General features: G+C 39.4%; 1 protein-coding gene across 3 annotated transcripts in view; it reads left to right on the top strand.

Annotated features, from left to right (window-relative positions):
* Positions 1 to 6,523, top strand: part of LOC135205605 (uncharacterized) — an 80,233-nt gene extending 73,710 nt beyond the window's left edge. For all 3 annotated transcript variants that reach the window (XM_064236390.1, XM_064236399.1, XM_064236408.1), the window contains exons 9-10: positions 5,179 to 5,257; positions 5,822 to 6,523. In XM_064236390.1, the coding sequence (XP_064092460.1) occupies positions 5,179 to 5,257; positions 5,822 to 5,905 (163 nt within the window). In that variant the 3' untranslated portion in view covers positions 5,906 to 6,523. The remainder of the gene's footprint in view (positions 1 to 5,178; positions 5,258 to 5,821) is intronic.
* Positions 6,524 to 20,000: the final 13,477 nt, after the last annotated feature.

Here is a 20,000-nt window from a genome sequence, read left to right as displayed (position 1 = left end):
TCACATCATGAAATAGCAATCCTTAATAACGTGTTGTAACAGAAAAACCTGATGGCAAGAAAATCTTTTATTCAAGAGAGAGAGAGAGAGAGAGAGAGAGAGAGAGCGTTTTGATTCTCTCTCTCTCTCTCTCTCTCTCTCTCTCTCTCTCTTGAATAAAAAATTTTCTTCGCATCAGGTTTTTTTCCTTTCCCACACGTGTGTTTAACATTGTCATAGTGTGTGTGGCGGGTTTTAAGAAAACTCTGAGATATCAAAATTTTGATTCTTACGCAAAAAATCTACGCCTAGATACAGAAAAAATGTAAAGAACTTCTTATAAAAACCACTTAATTACTTCTAAACATTAAATGTAAACTTATTTGTTCACTAATGAATTATTATTTCTATAAGATTAATCAGAATGCATAATTACAGGAGCACTATTCAGCTCCGTGGCAATTGTAGGAATGCCTCTACTGTGTACAATAACAATAGCGAATGTGCCACCCAGACTTAAAGTGAGAATCTCGAACTTAAGACTAACAATATTGATTTACACTATGTAGTGGAGCACTGTAAGCGAGCCTTTGTTCTTGCTAGTATCCTGGATCTCAACCCAAGACTGGCACTGGCAGAGTACGTTGAGTGACCCTGTTGAACTACTGCAGAAGGCACACAACGGAGCAGGTTACACGGATCTCCAAAGCAGTCAGAGTTGATACACACATCCAGTGACATGATATTCTAAGCAATTGTGCTAAGTGTAAGAATTACTCTAATTCAATATAGCGTGATATCAATGCGTAAGGTGGGTTGGTAGTGTAAATGAATATCACCTATATAAAATAATTTCATAATTACTAAGGCTCATATAAGTCTCAGATGGGGACCAGAATGTTAGGAATGGGATGGGAGGAAAAAAGTTGAAGCAGGAATGAGTGCTAGGAGTGGGAGATGAAGTGCCGACAAAAGAAATTCCAATTCCAATTTCCTTAGTTCATGGACAGGCTGGGCATAGTCAAAGGGCTCGTAGTGGAGCATTCAAAGTGGGCGCCAGGGCAGAGTCCAGGTTTCAGGGATAGTAGGTTCAGTTATAGGCTAGTTGTGTCAGCGTCAAGAAGGTGGATAGAGATAGTGACCGGCCAAGTCGAAATGAGTGATTCTGCTTCCAGGCATAGTTGTGCTGTGTCAGGTCAGGGCATAGCACAGGGCATACTACTGCAGGAACTGGCTAGGACAAAGACAAATAAGCTGGCGAAGACAGGCCATATTTATACTAGTCATAGGGGAGCTGGTCACATCTGGTTCAGGCTGGCTTGGTTCTCCTTTGGTGCCTTCACTTTCACCACCAATTGTCGTTAATTACCTGGAAGAGGTTATTGAACGCCAGCAGAGAGGTGTGGAGAATGGAGTACAATGGAGGCTACCATGAATCAAGATGAAGGGTTTCAGTAACAAGAGCGAGGGAAAGAGTTCAGGTAAAAAGGCAAGAAGGGACAGGTCAGCTAGAGTTTCATGGATTGGAGGGCAACTAGCTGCAAATGGTTTCTGTTAAATTAGACTCAGGACTGAGGTAAAAAAGAAGTACAATAGAAAAGGTGTTCTATTCCCTTAAGTGCAAGTGACCCTTCTAGGGATTTGGAATATGGTCGTCGACAGTGACATCTAACAAGGTGTGTAGTGTCGTTAAAATCAAATTTGCAAAGGAAGAAAGGGCTCAACTCAAAATCATTTCCCAAAGGGAGGAGGGTCCTGACTCAAAATCATTCTCACGTTGGTCCCAATGTTCAGAACAAAATGGGGCTCACGTGTAGTGGGTTTGAGATTCCCTGTTCCCTTACTTTATGCCTGTAAAATATTCTTTCAGTTTTAGCAATTTGTTAAGGAAAAGAAAACTAAAAGAGGGTTCAAAATGGATCCTTATTGATATACATATATATATATATATATATATATATATATATATATATATATATATATATGTATGTATGATATATATATATATATATATATATATATATATATATATATATATATATATATATATATATATATATATATATATATATGTATATATATATATATATATATATATATATATATATATATATATATATATTATATATATATATGACATATATCATATATATATATATATATATCATATATATATATATATATACCACATATATATATATATATATATATATATATATATATATAGATATATATATATAGTATATATATATATATGCCACGAACGAAAAACAAATGACGGAGTATCGCAGACCTTTGTCTTGTCCTTGTATCTGAGATGATTGTCTTAAACTTTTAATTGCACCCATTGTTTATGCTTGTTTGGAAGGTTACTCATCTTCCAGGTGTGTCGGATTCTAGGTACTAATCTCTTTATAATCCCTATCTGTCAGTTATACGAATCTTCTTGTATTGTCTTTTTCCTCATGTATGTCAGTTTTCTGCTTAGTAAATTGGACGTTTACCGTCGAAAGGTCTCGCAGATACACCGTCGTTTTTTTTCCTTCGTGGCATATATCTTTATTTTATGGACATTCCTAACTTTTCGTGATTCAGTTATATATATATATATATATATATATATATATATATATATATATATATATATATAATATATATATATATATATATCTATAAAAACATATATATATCTATATATATATATATACTATATATAATATATATATATATATGACATATATATATATCATAATATATAAATATAGAATAATTATACATCACTCGTGATTCATATAAATTATTCGAGCGACAAGTGTCCTTTAATATATAATTCGCTCTACCTCGGAATTGATATATTTTCGTATATGTAAACCCAAGGTGAATTTTTTAGTTGATGATAATTTTGTCCTCTCGTGCGATCGAACCACCGTCCAGCGGACAGGGACGAAATCAAGAAGACAGTGACGTTATTGATTCGACTAGCAAATGAGGTTATAAGTTTATACCGATTCTGACCTAACATATCACCGTCGAACTCGGTTATTCTTAATTAGAATCGATATCCAACCCCCTCTACCATGTTAACAAATTTGAACGTTTGACGAACGTAGCCATATTATGAATAATTATCACATCACCGTGATTCATATAAATTATTTGAGCTGCAAATGTCCTTTAATATCTAATTCGCTCTCCTTGGAATTGATATAATTTCATATATGTAAACCGAAGTGGACAAAATCTAGACGACAGTGACATTATCAATTCGGCTAACAAGTGAGGTTATAAGTTTTTACCGGTTCTGACCTTACAAATCACCGTCGAACTCGGTTATTCATAATTGGAATCGATATCCAACCCCCTCTACCATGTTAACAAATTCGAATGTTTGACGAACGTAGCCATATTATGAATAATTATCACATCACCGTAATTCATCTAAATTATTCGAGCTACAAAATTAATGTCCTTAAGTATCTAATTCGCTCTACCTTGGAATTGATATATTTTCATGTATGTAAACTGAGGGGAATTTTTCAGTTGATAATAATTTTGTCCTCTCGTGGGCTCGAACCACCGTCCAGCGGACAGGGACAAAATCAAATAGGTCCTGAAATAAATGAAGGTGTTTGATTGCAGGTCCACTGGAACCTACCAAGAAATTACCCAGACACAGAGATATGATTTGCACAGAGTGGGTTATTTAAATAACAGCCTCATACCTAAGGGTTCCCAAATTTCCTCTCACAATCAGGCCCGATATTTGTCTGCAAAGAAATTGCATTCTAGCATCAGTACTAAGGTGATGGACACATGGGAAACGTTACACATTACTTTCTTTTATCATTTCATATCAAAGCTCTCTCACAAGGGACATGGAAGGGCTGGGAGCTTACACATATAGGAATATTACGTTGCCTGATTAACTAGGGGTGTTTAAATATCACTACTAGCATCCCAAGGGGAATTAATTATAGCACTGAACCAAAATTGGGGAGTGAGAAGCTGAGCCAAGAAGGAGGGAGTCATCTTGGAAAGAATGAAACGAAATACAGACTAAGGCAAAAAAATTCTGGTTGCACCCGAAATTACTCTACAATCTATGCTCTAGGGATAGTTAAGGAACATGTGCGGGATCCCCAAATGAAACAGGAGAGCAAAAGGGGGGAAGTGCAGTTGCCTCCTGCTTTTAAGATCTCTGGCATCAGGAGGCTCCACCTCCTTACAGGATACCTGTGGAGATTAATTCCAGGTAGTCAATAGGAATAGAGGAGATGGTTTAGAGAATGAAGGCCTTCAGTTCAGAGGGGTAACTTGAGAATATGAACTTCCTTTAGAAAAGGGTATTATTTTACTTGGTTCTGGCTTAAAATCCTGAACAATATATATATATAATATATATATAATATATATATATATATATATATATATATATATATATATATATATATATATATAATTACATTACATACAGGACCTCACTGAAACCGAATGGTATCAAGCGGAGATATTGAATAAAAAAGTTACAAGCTTTCCTGGACTAACAGTCCTATTGTCAAGTAATAAACACATACCTTTTCGTGTTCACAATATCGTTGAATGTCGGATTCACCATACCAAGGGAAAAAACTTGAACTGAAAGAGAATTATAATGATATGTGCTTCGGGGTTGGCCAAAGTTGTCAAAGTTGACTCTATCGCTGTCTAAACTAAAGGCCCAGATTCGAATCATGCCCGGGGAAGAAGCACATATCAGTTATAATCTCCCTTGAGTGTAATTTATTCTTAAAGTTACTATGGATTCGATAGAAAACGATATTTGTTTGTGTTTGGTATAAAAAGTATTCCAGTTAAGGGTGGTCGATTCAAAAGGTGATATCATCTGGTATTTCTTGGTGGCCATCCTTCAGGATCTGACCTGCCATTATATTATATATATATATATATATATATATATATATATATATATATATATATATATATATATATATATATATATATATTGGTCCAGAAAATCTACTCTGCTCCATGTGAAGTAAACGAGCCTCTCTTCCTTTATTCACTCCCTCCTTTATTTAGATATAAACTTTCCATCTGTTATTCAAAACAGCTCTCATTTCAGATGGTAACTCCAAACACTTCGAAATAATAATAATGATTATATGATTATCAATAATAATAATGGTTAACCTTTGACAGCATCCTTCCGGCGAGAACTCCGGCCAGTCGCCCATCGAGAGCCGCTCCTCCAGTTCCTCCACGTCAGGGCTGTCCAAATGTAAGGAACACTTTAAGAAAATTTACTGTTTTGATGCACACTTTACTTCCTACTACTAAAGTGGCAAATAGCATGCAGCTTTTCTTAATCTTTTATCCTCAATTACCATCATCTAGGGGAACATAAATCTGTGTACCATTAAGAAATAAAAAAATAAAGGTACAAATTATCTGAAAGTTATATCAAGAACATCATTATGTAAATACATTTGGACCCGAGTTCTTTAAGGATACTGGAGATTTTATATTTTTTCTTATTTTCACTTATCATACTTCTAAGAGTTGCCTCTAACATATTCAAGAGATAAAAAAAGAAATAAAAAACGTAGGCCAACATAACAGATGAACTTGACGGCACACCGTTTTTAGATAAAAAAAAAAGTGTATGAGAAACATTGCAAATCTTTAAAAGTAGAAATGCCGATAACCTGATAGTTTTGTAATAAGAATTTCATAGAAACAAAAGAAAAAAACTGAAAAAAATATATAAAGCAGAGACAAACTACTATTCAGTGACAGCAAATCTTTTCACATGGATCACCAACTCTGCTTTCTTCCTTTCCAGGGTGAAGCGTTCAACATCCAGCGGATGTGTGAAGCTTCAGGGAATGCAGTCAATTCGGTCAACGCTTTCAATTTGGGAAAGTAATGGTGGGTGCAGTCAGTCACTTATTGGCCAGGTAATTTCAATTTCAGTCACAGGAACTCGGTGGTTCCGGCATCTTAGAATTAGTATTCTTATTGATAGACGAGTTACAGTGAGAGAATATGCCATAAATGATACGATTACATTTAATAGTTTAGAAAACTCACTGCTCCTTTTCTATGTGTTTTAAAGAGTGAGAAGAAGGGTAGGTACTAGAAACAACCTAATAGCGTCCTAAGAAAAGAATTCTTGTCAGTTGCTGTATGTGATGTACATAAATTGGTTCGTGTTGGAATTCTCCCCCGAGTATGTGACTCCGATGAAATGGCTTTGTTCTTCTCGAAGGATGTCTAAAACAGTGTTCCTAATAGTAAAACAGTCATCTAAAAAAATTTTTAATTGAACATTAATACGTTAAGAAAATGTTAAAAAAAATCTTTAAAGAATATATACATGTCCATTTTACACATAAAAAGCTTTTCCATTTTCTAGGAATTAGGATGTTTTACACTAATATAAGATTAGACTTAAGGTAGTGATAGACAAATATTCATAAAAACAATTTTGTCAGCTAGTTTCATATTAAAGTTGACAAAATACCGTGGTAATACAAACTACATGAAGTATATATATAATATAATATATATATATATATATATATTATATTATATATATATATATATATATATATATATATATATATATATATATATATATATATATATATATATATATATATATCAAATAGAAGATAACTGATCTTAGTTTTAGGATACTCCAGAAATGGAGAATCAGAAACTCTTATTCTACGGACGCAAGTTCACTTACTATAATACACTTTCTCTCATTAGTAATATAGAAAATAAAAAAAAGAAGCTATAGTGTTGCAAACTTTTAACATTACTATCTATCGTAGAAGTAGAGTTATATAAAAACACGCTTACAACTAAATTCAGGTATAAAATGCCTTTACAAAGATACTTGTATACAAGCATACAATTATGTATATGCACGCATGTACATACTTACTACATTTGTATTTATATTCGTGCACGCGCACACACATACACACACACACACACACACACACACACACACATACATATATATATATATATATATATATATATATATATATACATACATATACACACACATATATATATATATATATATATATATATAGATATATATATACATATACATATATATATATATATATATATATATATATATATATATATGTATATATATGTATATATATATATATATATATATATATATACATATATATATATATATATATATATATATATATATATATACCTGAGCTCTGTTGTCCATACCTAACTGACTGTTTATGTTATATCCTCTGGGGAAGTGATTTTCCTGTAAAACTGATGTAAGATTGGCACAGCCCAGGCATGGGATTTCATATACTCCTGTGTCTTTGGGGATTGGCTTGTTGGACGTGAATCGGGGATTTGGCTAGGGTATTTGGGTAGGTTTATCGAGAGTCTGTATCACCATCTTAATCCTATCCAGGTGTGGGATTTTTATTTTATTGTTGGGTGTCTCTCTGTCATGTCTTGAGGGGGTCAGTAGAAAATTACATTTGCTTTAAGAATAGCTTTCTCAATTATATGGTCAGGATGCCTTGAAGACGAAAGCTGCTTGAGAATTAGTTCAAATTCCTTTTCCAGGAAATCTGGGGAACTAATTTGTAAGGCTTTTAAGAATAGGTTGCTGGCTATGCCTATCTTAATACAAATGTCATGATAACTAAAGCCTTGATGGAGATTCTCTATTCACAAAAGTACCAGCAAAGGATGCTCTACAGTTTTTGATGGAAAAATTAGCCCCCTATTCAGATCATTTCCCACTGGCCCTTGACAAAATAATAAAGTTAGTTGAGTTATGTGTATCGAATAGTGTATTTCCATTCAAGGCGTCATTCTATGAGCAAAAATTCGGGTTAAGCATGAGTAGCCCTTTAAGTCCTGTTTTAGCTAACCTATACATAGAATACTTTCAAGCTATAGTAATAAATACAATAAAACCATTTTGGAATAATAGGTAGGGCAATTTCAACAAACTCCTTTCAAAATCAAAAGCATTAGTGCCCAGCATCAAAATTAAAGTTGAATGGGAAACAGACAACAAAATTCCTTTTCTTGATGTTTAATAATTAGAGACACGACAGAACACAAATCTGCTATATACAAAAAACCAACATTCTCACTTTCAACCGTTTACTACTTTAGTTATCATCACATTTCTATCAAGATAGACGTAGCCAGCAAACTATTCTTAAGAGCCTTACAAATTTGTTCCACAGATTTCCCGGAAAAGGAATTTTAACTAATTCTCAAGCAGCTTTCATCTTTAAGGTATCCTGACCATATAACTGAGAAAGCGATTCATAAAGCAAACGTAATTTTCTACCGACCCCCTCAAGACAAGACCAGAGAGACACCCAGCAATAAAATAAAAATGCCACACCTAGAAAGGATTAAAATCTAAGCATTTTGCCTTTACCTACCCAAATACCATAGCCAAATCCCTGATTAATTTCCAACAAAAGCCAATCCCCATGGCTGGACTGTGACCAATTTAATGCCGGTTCTACAAGAAAATCACTTCCCCAGAGATTAAAGAAACATAAATAGTCAGTTAGTTATGGACAGCAGAGCTCAGCTATTTCTAACCATACAAATAACCATAACCACAGAATAAGCTGGAATTTGTCACATACAATTTATAACAGCAAATGCAAGCACAAAAGCCAAATGATAGAGGTAGCCTTCATTAAAGAAATGGGTACCTAGGATTCAGATATCATAGATAAAATCTTCCTTCATCCAGCTTAAGAAAATTAAAGAGAAATTATCAACCGGGGTGACCTAGTTAAACGGCTTACCTGTGGATGGATCTCTTGGTATAAATACCACCTTTTGCTCTAACTATTATCATTCATTACCTAACTGAAGAGAGAGAGAGAGAGCAGTTTCTGTAATATAGTACTTATTATATTTTGGCACTTTTGGGTTCCTTTTATTAGATGGAATTCTGTTGTAACAGAACATTTTTACCGGTCATATATACATGCATACACACAAATGTATATATATACTATAGTAAGCGGGAGAAGGCGTAAGAACATATACTCAACCATTAGATACATTTATTGTCAACGCATCAACAGGACATCTATATAAAAAAGGAGCATCCGAGAACATAATTAAAGAAACATACATAAAGCATAAGAAAACTTAAAATGGAAACTAAGTCAAACTTAAATACTGAATCACATTAGACAATCTGCAGCCCGTACTTTCCAAAAGCAGATCCCACGCTAGAGGTTGCAAGACATCGATAAGATACGACAACTTCAAAATAATTGGTCAAGCCAAGGAACCTGGAGAACTGCATCTCTTGGAAAGTCTATTTATAAAAAGAATTGTACCTACGTTAAATTGCCAATCATCGGCTGTTCCCCTGTTCATAGCATAACTGGGTTGTTTGTTTATATTTGTTCGCCTTCTTTCCTGTTCTTGTGTATTCTTTTAGTGTGTTTGTCTCTGCCATTTTGAGAGGTGCGCCTTACTCTTCATTTTAAGTTTGTTTTTTCCGTTATTTTTTCTTTTATTGATTTTAGTTTTTATAAGGATCATTTTAAGCTCTCTTGGTTTTTAATGTGTAAATGTATTTAAGTGTGATTCAGTATTTAAGTTTGACTTAGTTTCCATTTTAAGTTTTCTTATGCCTTATATATGTTTCTTTTAATTATGTTCTCGGATGCTCCTTTTTTTTATATAGATGTCCTGATGATGTGACCATGGGTCAAGAAACGCGTTGACAATAAATGTATCTAATGGATGAGTATATGTTCCTGCGCCCTTCTCCCGCTTATTATATATATATATATATATATATATATATATATATATATATATATATATATATATATATATATATATATATCATATATATATATTTATATATATATATATATATATATATATATATATATATATGTGTGTGTGTGTGTGTGTGTGTGTGTGTGTGTGTGTGTGTGTGTACGGAAAATTTGGTGCCTACATAAATAGAGAGGAATCGAAAGCACCTGAATATGCGTGTGAAATTTTTTTTTTTTATATATATAAATAAATGAAAGCATTAAAGGATAACTGGTATAAGTCGAATTCTAATTTTTCTTGTTTAAATGCCTTACTGATTTTCTTGATATTCAACTTATCATGTCTTTGGCACATTTAGAAATTTATCAATGTCTATCGGTAGTTATAAATTCAATACCTTATTATTTCATATATTGTAGAATACATTTTGATGTATTACATCTGAAGCGCAAATATTTTTATGTACTTACTAGACTATAATAGGGGTCTATCTTACCAATGAATATTTTGTTGTACGTTGAATTAAATAAATAAGATGAGGTATGATTATAGTTTTATTTTCCTTGGACGAATGCCATTTTGCTCTGTAGGATTATAATTTTGCTTCATGGAGGTATTTTACTCACCAAAGATATGAGAATTCTTGTTGGCTGGATATACAGAAATGGCAAGATGAATCCGAGGGGGAGAGTTTCTCTGCTGAAGTTACCACAGCAGTTGTTAGTCTAAATAGCAATGTTATATTCGATATAGTGTTGTTTTTTGCTCTGTACATAAGTCAGAACTAAAATCTATATCTAAAATTTGGCAAGTGTTACTTCTAACCTTTGATGGAAACCAAACGCATAATTTGATTATTCTTGAAGCTTGAGGCATAGATTTGATGAATTCGGTAGTTGCCTTGAATATGATTGGTAAACGTATGGTCATCGCATATCTAATGATAGTCATAACTAAAATAAACACATAAACAATTAGCCCAATGGGAAGAGATAATAAAACCACAGATTTTCAAAAGTTGAGTCGTTGTTGAATTTGCCAGAAGAATGTGTCTCTGGATCCTATTCACTAGCAACATCACAGATCCAGACTAACATAAATACCACAATAATAATAATAATAACAAGAATGATCGATGATCGCAAACCCCTGCCAAAGGTGAGTAGCTGAACGCCCAATGATCTCCTTTCTCCTCAAAAGTTAGGTTTCTATTGGTCACCACCACAATGAAATCATACCACTCAACTACATTCTGGCGATAATGTAACCACTTCTCCTATGGATGTTAACCAAAGAGATCAAAAGGAAAATGGCATTATTGCTGAGTATACTTGAAACGACAACAGAAATGCAAATTTTTGCGCTTTCTTACAGTGACGTCAATTCCTTCGGAAAAATGTCTGGGTCCTGATGCCTTGTTAACTTTTCGTATAAATCAACATAAACCTTTGTGCAATCCAGTCAACAAACAAGTGATAAAATAAGAAAGAAAGAACGAGAAAACTGAAGCACAAACAAAGCTGCCTTGTTGGATCTAACAATAAAGTCTTACGATTTAACTAATACAGATTTCCTTTCTTTCAGAATAGGTATGCAATAAAAGTCCATTCTGCACATTGTTAGAAAAGTAGCTCATTTTGAATTTATTGAGTTTATCATCACCATATGTATAGTCCGCAGTTTTTTCTAAGTTTAAAGGTCACCGAGATGGGTAACCGATTGCCGTTTCCACTCCCCAGCCTGAAAACGAAACACAATAAAACACAGACAAAGGAGAAGAAAGACGGCGATAAATCAAGAAGTACGGATACACCATACCTAAATGGAGGAAAGATTAATAAAAAAAAATAAAAAAAAATTGAATAAAAACAGCGGAAACACCAAGAGAATTACAGTTCTTTGCAGATTAACGTCAAGATAAAATCAAAGAACAGTGCAATTTAAGCTTAAGACTGTAGGTTCCCAAGAGGCAGACTGGTATTACATCACCGCCTGAATGGGGAGGAAGAGCTCTCTTTAATGCAATGGAAGCATGACTAAAATGAAACAAGGCCGCCTGAAGGAGGGACTCGCACATCATCTGTAACGTCATCACTTGTAGTGCTACCTGACGCATACCAGCGATTCACTCTTATTACTTTCCCACCAATATCTGCTTGTACTCTGTTCATATAACTGCCTAACCTTACCAAAATCTCAACAATCCTGCTTTTATTTACTAATTTTAGGTACGTGCCAATCAATAACAATTAACTTCAGACATCTTAATGAAGCAATACCATAAAAAATCTAAATGAGTGCGCAATTATTTTGAAGACAATCGATATTTAAACACTATTTTGTTTTCTTTTTTTTTTTCTCTCTCTCTCTCTCTCATCCTTCCCTGGCAACAGCAGGTTTAAATTTGTTTATGACGGCAGGTGTTAGAATATGACAAACCAAATATGCCCATTTTCATAATATCGTTCTCTCATCTCTGACAATTTCAGATTTCCTTATTTTGGATAATGGAATTTAATTGATTTTGATGCTTTGTACTAGAATATGATCATACAAACAAAGTAACCAAGATCCCATTGCATGATAAAATTCAAGTTTAGGTATGGTGTAGGTATACTTATATAGGCTCTAGCGACATACATTATATGTTAGTGCTTAGTTACTTACTTAAAAGAGAATTTGAAGTCATTCTGCCATACAAAGTAGTCTATATGGCTATTGATAATGTACATTAAAAATATAAACTAAGTTACAATTTATTTTGTAAGTTTTATATAAAGCTCTTTTCAAAATAAAGGAAAGAATAAAAACTAAATATTTAACTAAATATTATATATACTATATATATATTATATATATATATATATATATATAATATATCATATATATATATATATATATATATATATATATATATATATATATATATATATATATATATATAATATCTTATTCAAAGCAGCATTATACAAAATTCAAAATGTAAGCAGTAAATCAAAATGATGTCACAGTTTAGTCTCATTTGTTGTTCATCCCGAAGATAATGCAAAAATATGAAAAATAGTAGTCTGTTTGCATTATTATAGATTACTGGTAACAACAAATGCATTATGGACAATAATGAAATCACCAGTTTTATCAAAATCACTGCAGATTATTGGTTAGGTCTATGATCATCAGTGCCGCACAATCGTAGCTTATTGAGCAACAGTTCAAGGTCATTAGTACAATTAACCTTAAAAGGAACCTTATAGTCGCCTACTATGAGATTCAGGGTCTCTGTAACACGGTTTTTTGGACTTTGCTCCTTGTCAAAGCATCAGATGTAGCTGAAAGTTGACATATGTATATTTTACAACCACACACAAATTTTGTCAGCATTATCAATAACCTAAACCCGATAGTTTTAATTTTTATAGAATAAAAATTATCTAGCCGACGCCATGGCCAATGATTACGAGCCAAGAGTCGAAAAACATTCATTACGTAAGCAAGGTAAACAACACCTTTTTGACTAAATGTTGCCCCGCCATCCACCAGACAGAAATTCCATCGGCTCTGAAACCCAAAGACTTTATGAATGGCGGAACGATACATAGATGTGGGTGGGGTATCAGTGCTAGCGTAGTAGTACTACTGTAGCAGTAGTGCCGCAACAGTATAGCAGTAATATACATGAATTAAACGTTTAGGCCAACTGCTGGGATCCTTGAGGATCATTTAGCACTTCTTACAACTACTCGAGAAATTAGTTTTTATAGCCAGAAGTTAAATTTTCTAATCCAACAATGCCCATGGCAGCCTTCAGTGTTATTCTGAAGCCTAATGAAGTCACCATTCTGACGATAATTATTGGTGAAGGTTTAAAGCCAATATGCGGTACCGGCTATTTTTTGTCAGTAAATAGGTAGATAGCCAATAAATAAAAATTGCTTGACATTGGATATAGCAGTTATCAAATCAAGCTTGTCTACTATGTTTTTGATAATTACCAACTATTCCCTACATCTTGTCAATCTGATTGTGACCTATAAAGTAGACTGTAATTTCTTTGGAAACTTATTTTGGGAGTTAGACTAATAATCGAAGTGTTTTTGTATTTATTAATATATTTTGTTGGTTTGTTCATTATGACAATTATCAGTGGAGAGGTTCCAGAGTTCATAAAGGTGTACTGCTTTGCTTGTATTTAAATTTGTATGCCATTGTTGCTAGAGGTTTAGCCTTCGTTACGTATAGCCAATCATCCATCGAGAAAGGGGGAAGAAATGCCGTCATAAGTTACGTAACGAGTGTCTTCGAAACCTTTTCTCTGAGTAAGTTGGCCCGTCTTCAAAAAAGGTCACTTTTACATTATAAGTACCAAATCTATTCAACCTACGTAGTGCAGAATACACTCAAAATTTATGTGTTGATATAATATGTATTCTGAATGAGCGTTATATTTATGAAATGCATAGATAAAAAGTTATTGCGAAAAAACCGTGTTACAGAGGCCCTGAATCTCATTGTAACTCATTAATTCAACATCCTTTGAAAAGCATTAAAAGAACAACCTGGTCCGATGACTGAAGATACTGCAACTTTAGGGTGTGGAACACTGACAGTGTGACAGATCAAGAGAGACTCCTCTTAGTTCAACAACAGTCCAATATTTTCCGTCTAAAAATTGCAGTTTTCCCGTAAATTTATTGACTGTACGGAATTATCTCTCATTCATGGACTTTCTGTCATCATCAACACTCTGTGCCACTGCAGTTCGGATAGCAGATTCTTCACATATATCAGGATTATCTCTACGAGATGATCCTGATATATGTTCTTAATATAAGACTAACAAACATCCAAGAAGGGTGGGAGAAAGGAAAGCCGGCTGTTGAGTTCCTTGTTTCTAAGTGTATTCTGTTCAAAATCTTACAACAAACGATGAAAACAAGTCATCGGAAATTTTACAGGATCACAAAACAGTAACAATCACTTATTCCTAAATCTCTTACTCAACAATTACAAAGGCAATTCACTCAAATTAATGCAATCAATATAAATAATAATAATGCAGTATCTCAATAAACTTAATTATCTAATCAAATTCATAATTCAAATGACATTAAAGAAAACGTTAAAACAGCAAATTAAATGGCATACGCAACTAAATAAACAAGTAAAGCTTTTCATAAAGTTAATTCCAACAATATATATTCTGGGAATTTTGACGGGATTACACCCTTGCCAAGCCTAAGGACCTTCAGATTGGCTCTTATCGGACTGTGTTATTTCCTCTTATTTATGACATTTGAGGCACGAAATACAAGCTGAAATAAACAATAAATAAACCGATAATGGAGCCGTTACGTAGCTGAAATCCACTTATAACTACTACTATAACGGCGATGAATCCTACTTCGCATGCGCAATGTCATAGAGGAGCCTTTGTTTCAGACACCGATTCCGAAGTGAGAGAAATAATAGGGGTTGAGAGGGGGACGATATGTATTTAACCGATCATGTTGCGCTATTAACCCTACATTGGAGTGGAGAATTTGGAGGTGTTATTAAACATATATTCCTTTTCCTCGTTTATGTTATAATCGTGTTATAATATTTCAAGCTGATGGAGTACCTGCTATTGTTTATTGTTAAGATATGTTTTCCCATGGCGAGCAGGCGCCAAGTAAGCGTGCCGGTTGGAGACGGCAACTGGCGTCAGTATGTAATTGAGGACCTAATAAACCACACGCCTCTACCACCGTGTATCTCTTGTCCCACCTTGACATCCAACATGGCGCAGTGATTCTTAAGGACCAACGTGACCCTCACCATGCCCTTCCAGCGTCGCTCAGCGCAGTCCACCCCAAGGGCCGCATGCCCTGTCGTCCCCCGTGGGCTCATTCCTGCCCTGCAAGAAGCCAGGCAGGCCATGGCGGCACAGCAACAAATGATCAACTCCCTCCGTGACCGTATTACGACACACGCTACCCCTGCACCACGTGTCCCTTCGTCTGCAGCCCCGGAGAAGTGTGAAATCGAGCTGAAGCCCGCCGCATTCAGATCCTGGAGAAGGTCGATGGAATGTTGGATCGAATTGTGCAGACTACCACCGCACGAGGTCGTCCACCACATCAGGCTATACTGCACGCCCCCTCTGCAACGAGCGCTGGACGCCAGATTCACCTCTCAGGAATGGAGTAACCTCACCGCTACGGAAGCCATGGATTTCATTCGCGATATTGTGTTACGCTCTACAAACCGTGCTGTGTTATGGTCGGAGTTTTTCAATGCGACACAAGGCCCAGGCGAAAGCGTTAGTGATTACTTTTTAAAGTGTTCCCAAAAGGCCACCGATTGCAATTTCCAGTGCCCTCAGTGTCAGTGTAGCCTAGCCGAATATATGTTATTACCTAAGTTAACGGTGGGCCTAAGTGATGAGGCTATGCGTCGTCATGTGTACCAATGTAGCAATGACATTAATAGTGTTAGCGCCCTTAGGGCTAGGTGCTGTGCCTACGAGGCGGCCCGTGTTGACGCCGCTGCGCGCCAATGCAATTGGCGGGAAACTGCTCTCGCGGCTGGCAGCGAGATATCCGAGGCAGATCATCCGAATGCAACCGTCGCTGGTACAGGTAGGGGCCACCCACCCACCCCCTCCTGTGGAACTGCGGCGGCCGCCACGCCCCCGGCAGAGCCTCATGCCCCGCCAAGTCCGCCGTATGCAACGGATGCCGCAAGCAGGGCCACTATAAAAAATGCTGCAGGAAATCCCATGCAAAAACGGCAGAATCTCCGACAGATGTGTCTAGTGCTGTGTCTGGTGCTGTGCTTGTTGCGGGCGCCAACCTCACCCGCCACCCAGTAGTGGAGGTAACAGTCGTCCACACCGCCACAGGAGTGTGCAAGCGGCCTGTCGTCGCCGTGGCGGACACCGGGGCACAGGTATGTGTGGCGGGCCCCTCAATATTGTCGCGCCTCCAAGTCCGCCCAGCAGCCCTTACACCCCGTGCCGGCTTGCGGGACGTAGCAAACCTCCCCCTGAAGTGCCTTGGATCCGCCGTGTGCCACGTCACCTTGCAAGGCCGCACCACGGAGCAGGATGTGTACATCGTGCAGTCGGCAAAGCACCTCTTCCTGTCACTGGACGCCTGCAGGGACTTGAAGCTGGTACCCAAGGAGTTCCCCCACCCCACCCCCGCGGTGGCACACGTGAGCTTGTTCGACGGCGTAGCCCGACGGGCCACCCAGGTACCACCCCGACCCGCCGAGGTGCCCCTGCCGCCCCAGGAGGAGCATGCGGCCAGACTGGAAGCCTGGTTCCTGCAACATTTCGCCACGACGACGTTTAACACAGCCAGAAAGCCACTGCCAGTGATGCAGGGGGAACCGCACCACATCCACCTGCTCCCAGGAGCCACGCCCTATGCATGCCACACCCCAGCATCGGTACCAAAACACTGGGAAGAGGAAGTGAAGGCCCAGCTCGAAGAGGACGTCGCCCGTGGCGTCATAGAACCAGTACCTGCTGGGCAGCCGACTGAGTGGTGTGCCCGTATGGTGGTCGTCGCCAAGAAGTCAGGACAGCCACGCCGTACAGTCGACTACCAGCGCCTCAACGCATCCTGCCTGCGGGAGACACACCATACCCCAGCCCCATTCGACATGGTGTCCGGGGTACGCAAGCACACATTCAAGACTGTGGCGGACGCATACTTGGGATACCACCAGGTGGAGCTAGACGAGGAAAGTCGCGACCTGACCACATTCATCACCCCCTGGGGGAGATTTCGTTACCGACGTACCCCCATGGGACACTGCTCCGCTGGCGATGCGTATACCCGATGATTCGACGACGCCATCCAAGACATCCAAAGGAAATACAAGTGTGTCGACGACACCCTGCTCTACGACGACAGCATCGAAGGGGCTTTCTGGCACGCCTACGACTTCCTCGAAACCTGCGCAGCTAAGGGCGTCACCCTGAAGCTGGAGAAATTCCAGTTCGCAAGAAGAGAAGTGGACTTTGTGGGCTTCAACTTGGGCTGGGGGGCCTACAAGCCAACAGAGGAACGTTTGGCGGCCATCAAGAACTTCCCGATGCCGTGTCAGCCCTCTATCACCGACATAAGGGCATGGTACGGATTCGTCAACCAGCTGGCACCCTTCCTCGCAACAGCCCCCATCATGAACACATTCAGGGAGCTCCTCAAGAAGCCAACGGGGAAGTTAGTGTACTGGGACGAAGCACTCCGCACCAAATTCCATCAAGCTCAGGACACAATCTGCCAATTAGCAAAGGACGGGTTGGCCTACTACGACAGGAGCCGCCCCACAGCAGCGATCACTGACTGGAGCAAAGAGGGCATAGGGTTTGTTATTCTCCAGCAGTATTGCGCGTGCAGCTCTGCCACCACACCCTTTTGCTGCACGAGCGGGTGGCACCTGGCGCTATGCGGCAGCCGCCATCTCACCGCCGCTGAAGCTGGCTATGCCGCCGTGGAGGGGGAAGCCCTTGCGGTAGCCTGGTGTCTCCAGAAGGCGAGGCTGTTCCTGCTGGGGTGCCCCAACCTCACCGTCGTGACAGACCACCGCCCATTAACCAAGTTGTTGGGGGATCGGGCCCTTACGGAAATCTCCAACCCCCGTCTCTTCAGGCTGAAGGAGGGAACCCTGCAGTACCGCTTCAGGGTCAAGTATCTGCCGGGGAAGCGTAACAGTGCGGCAGACTTCCTATCACGATACCCCGCCTTGAAAGCTGATCCCAGCACCCACGACGTGGACATCGACGAGGACCTCACCGACGCCATGGCGGCCGCGGTCCTGGCAGCAGTAGAGCACGACAGCTGCGTCGTGGACGAGGCAAGTGTTCAGACATTGCCGCCGTTCAGCGGACCCCGTGTATCAGCTGCTCATGGCCAGGGTCCTGGCCGGGGACTGGGCTGACAGTAAGTCCCAGGAAGTTGCATGCCTTCGGCCCTTCTACGGTATCAGGGAGAGGCTGGCCGTCGTCCAAGACTTAGTGACATACACATTTGAGCAGGGCAATGTCCGCCTAGTTATACCGGAGCCCCTTCGTCAGCAGGTGGCTGCCAACCTACACGCGGGGCACCAAGGCCTGGACTCCATGCAACGACGAGCACGCCAGACGGTATACTGGCCTGGACTCGAGGGGGACCTGCAGTATCGCCGCTCCTTGTGCGAAGAATGCGACGTTCACGCACCATCCCAGGCCGCGGAGGAATTCATCATCACGCCGCCCCCTGAGTACCCCTTCCAGATGACGGTAGCAGATATGTTCCAGCACGACGGACACATGTACATGGCCTACGCAGATAGGCTCACTGGCTGGCTGGAGCTGGCCCACTTCCCCCACGGTACCTCCTCCTCTCACATCAAGACCCAGCTACGTCGCTACTTCGCCAAGTGGGGGGCCCCGGAGCAAATCTCCACGGACGGGGGCACTAATCTGGCGAGGGAGGAAATGGGGGAATTTTTCAAGTTATGGGGCGTGTCCGTGCGACTATCGTCTGCCCAGTACCCGCAGTCCAACGGCAGGGCAGAGGCCGCGGTCAAGGTTGGGAAGCGGATAATAATGGCCAACACGGGCAGCGGCGGCAACCTCGACACGGACAAGTCCTCGTTGGCTATGCTGCAGTACCTCAACACACCCCTCCGCGGAATGAATAAGTCACCCGCCCAGATGGCAGCAGGCAGGCAGCTCCGAGACGGCGTACCTACGGCCCGCTGGCACCTCACGGTAGACAAACACTGGGGGGCAACCCTCCGGCATAGAGAACGTCAGATGGCTGACAATGGTGCTGCCCTCACCGAGAACGGACCTTCCAGAACGCTTCCCGTCATCAACCCGGGCGCCCATGTACGAGTGCAAAATCAAGCCACCAAGCTGTGGGACCGTACCGGTATCGTGACGGAAACGCTCCCATACCGACAATACCTAGTCAGACTGAACGGCAGCGGACGCCTCTCCCTCCGTAACAGGAAACACCTGCGACTCACATCATCGGGGCCCCAGCCAGTGCGAGCCACACCTGCCACACATCCAGCCCCTCCCACGCCCAAGCAGCCACCGGTCAGCCACCCTACGCCCAGCCCGCAAGCAGTGCGGGAGTCGCGCCCATCACGTCATGCCAGGAGGCCAGCTTGGATGAATGACTACATATGACGTCTTT

The sequence above is a fragment of the Macrobrachium nipponense genome, chromosome 11 (assembly GCF_015104395.2).
Source record: "Macrobrachium nipponense isolate FS-2020 chromosome 11, ASM1510439v2, whole genome shotgun sequence".
Classification (NCBI taxonomy): Eukaryota; Metazoa; Arthropoda; class Malacostraca; order Decapoda; family Palaemonidae; genus Macrobrachium; species Macrobrachium nipponense.
The sequence above is the reverse complement of the archived record's forward strand: the minus strand, read 5'-3'. Positions and strand labels throughout refer to the sequence as shown.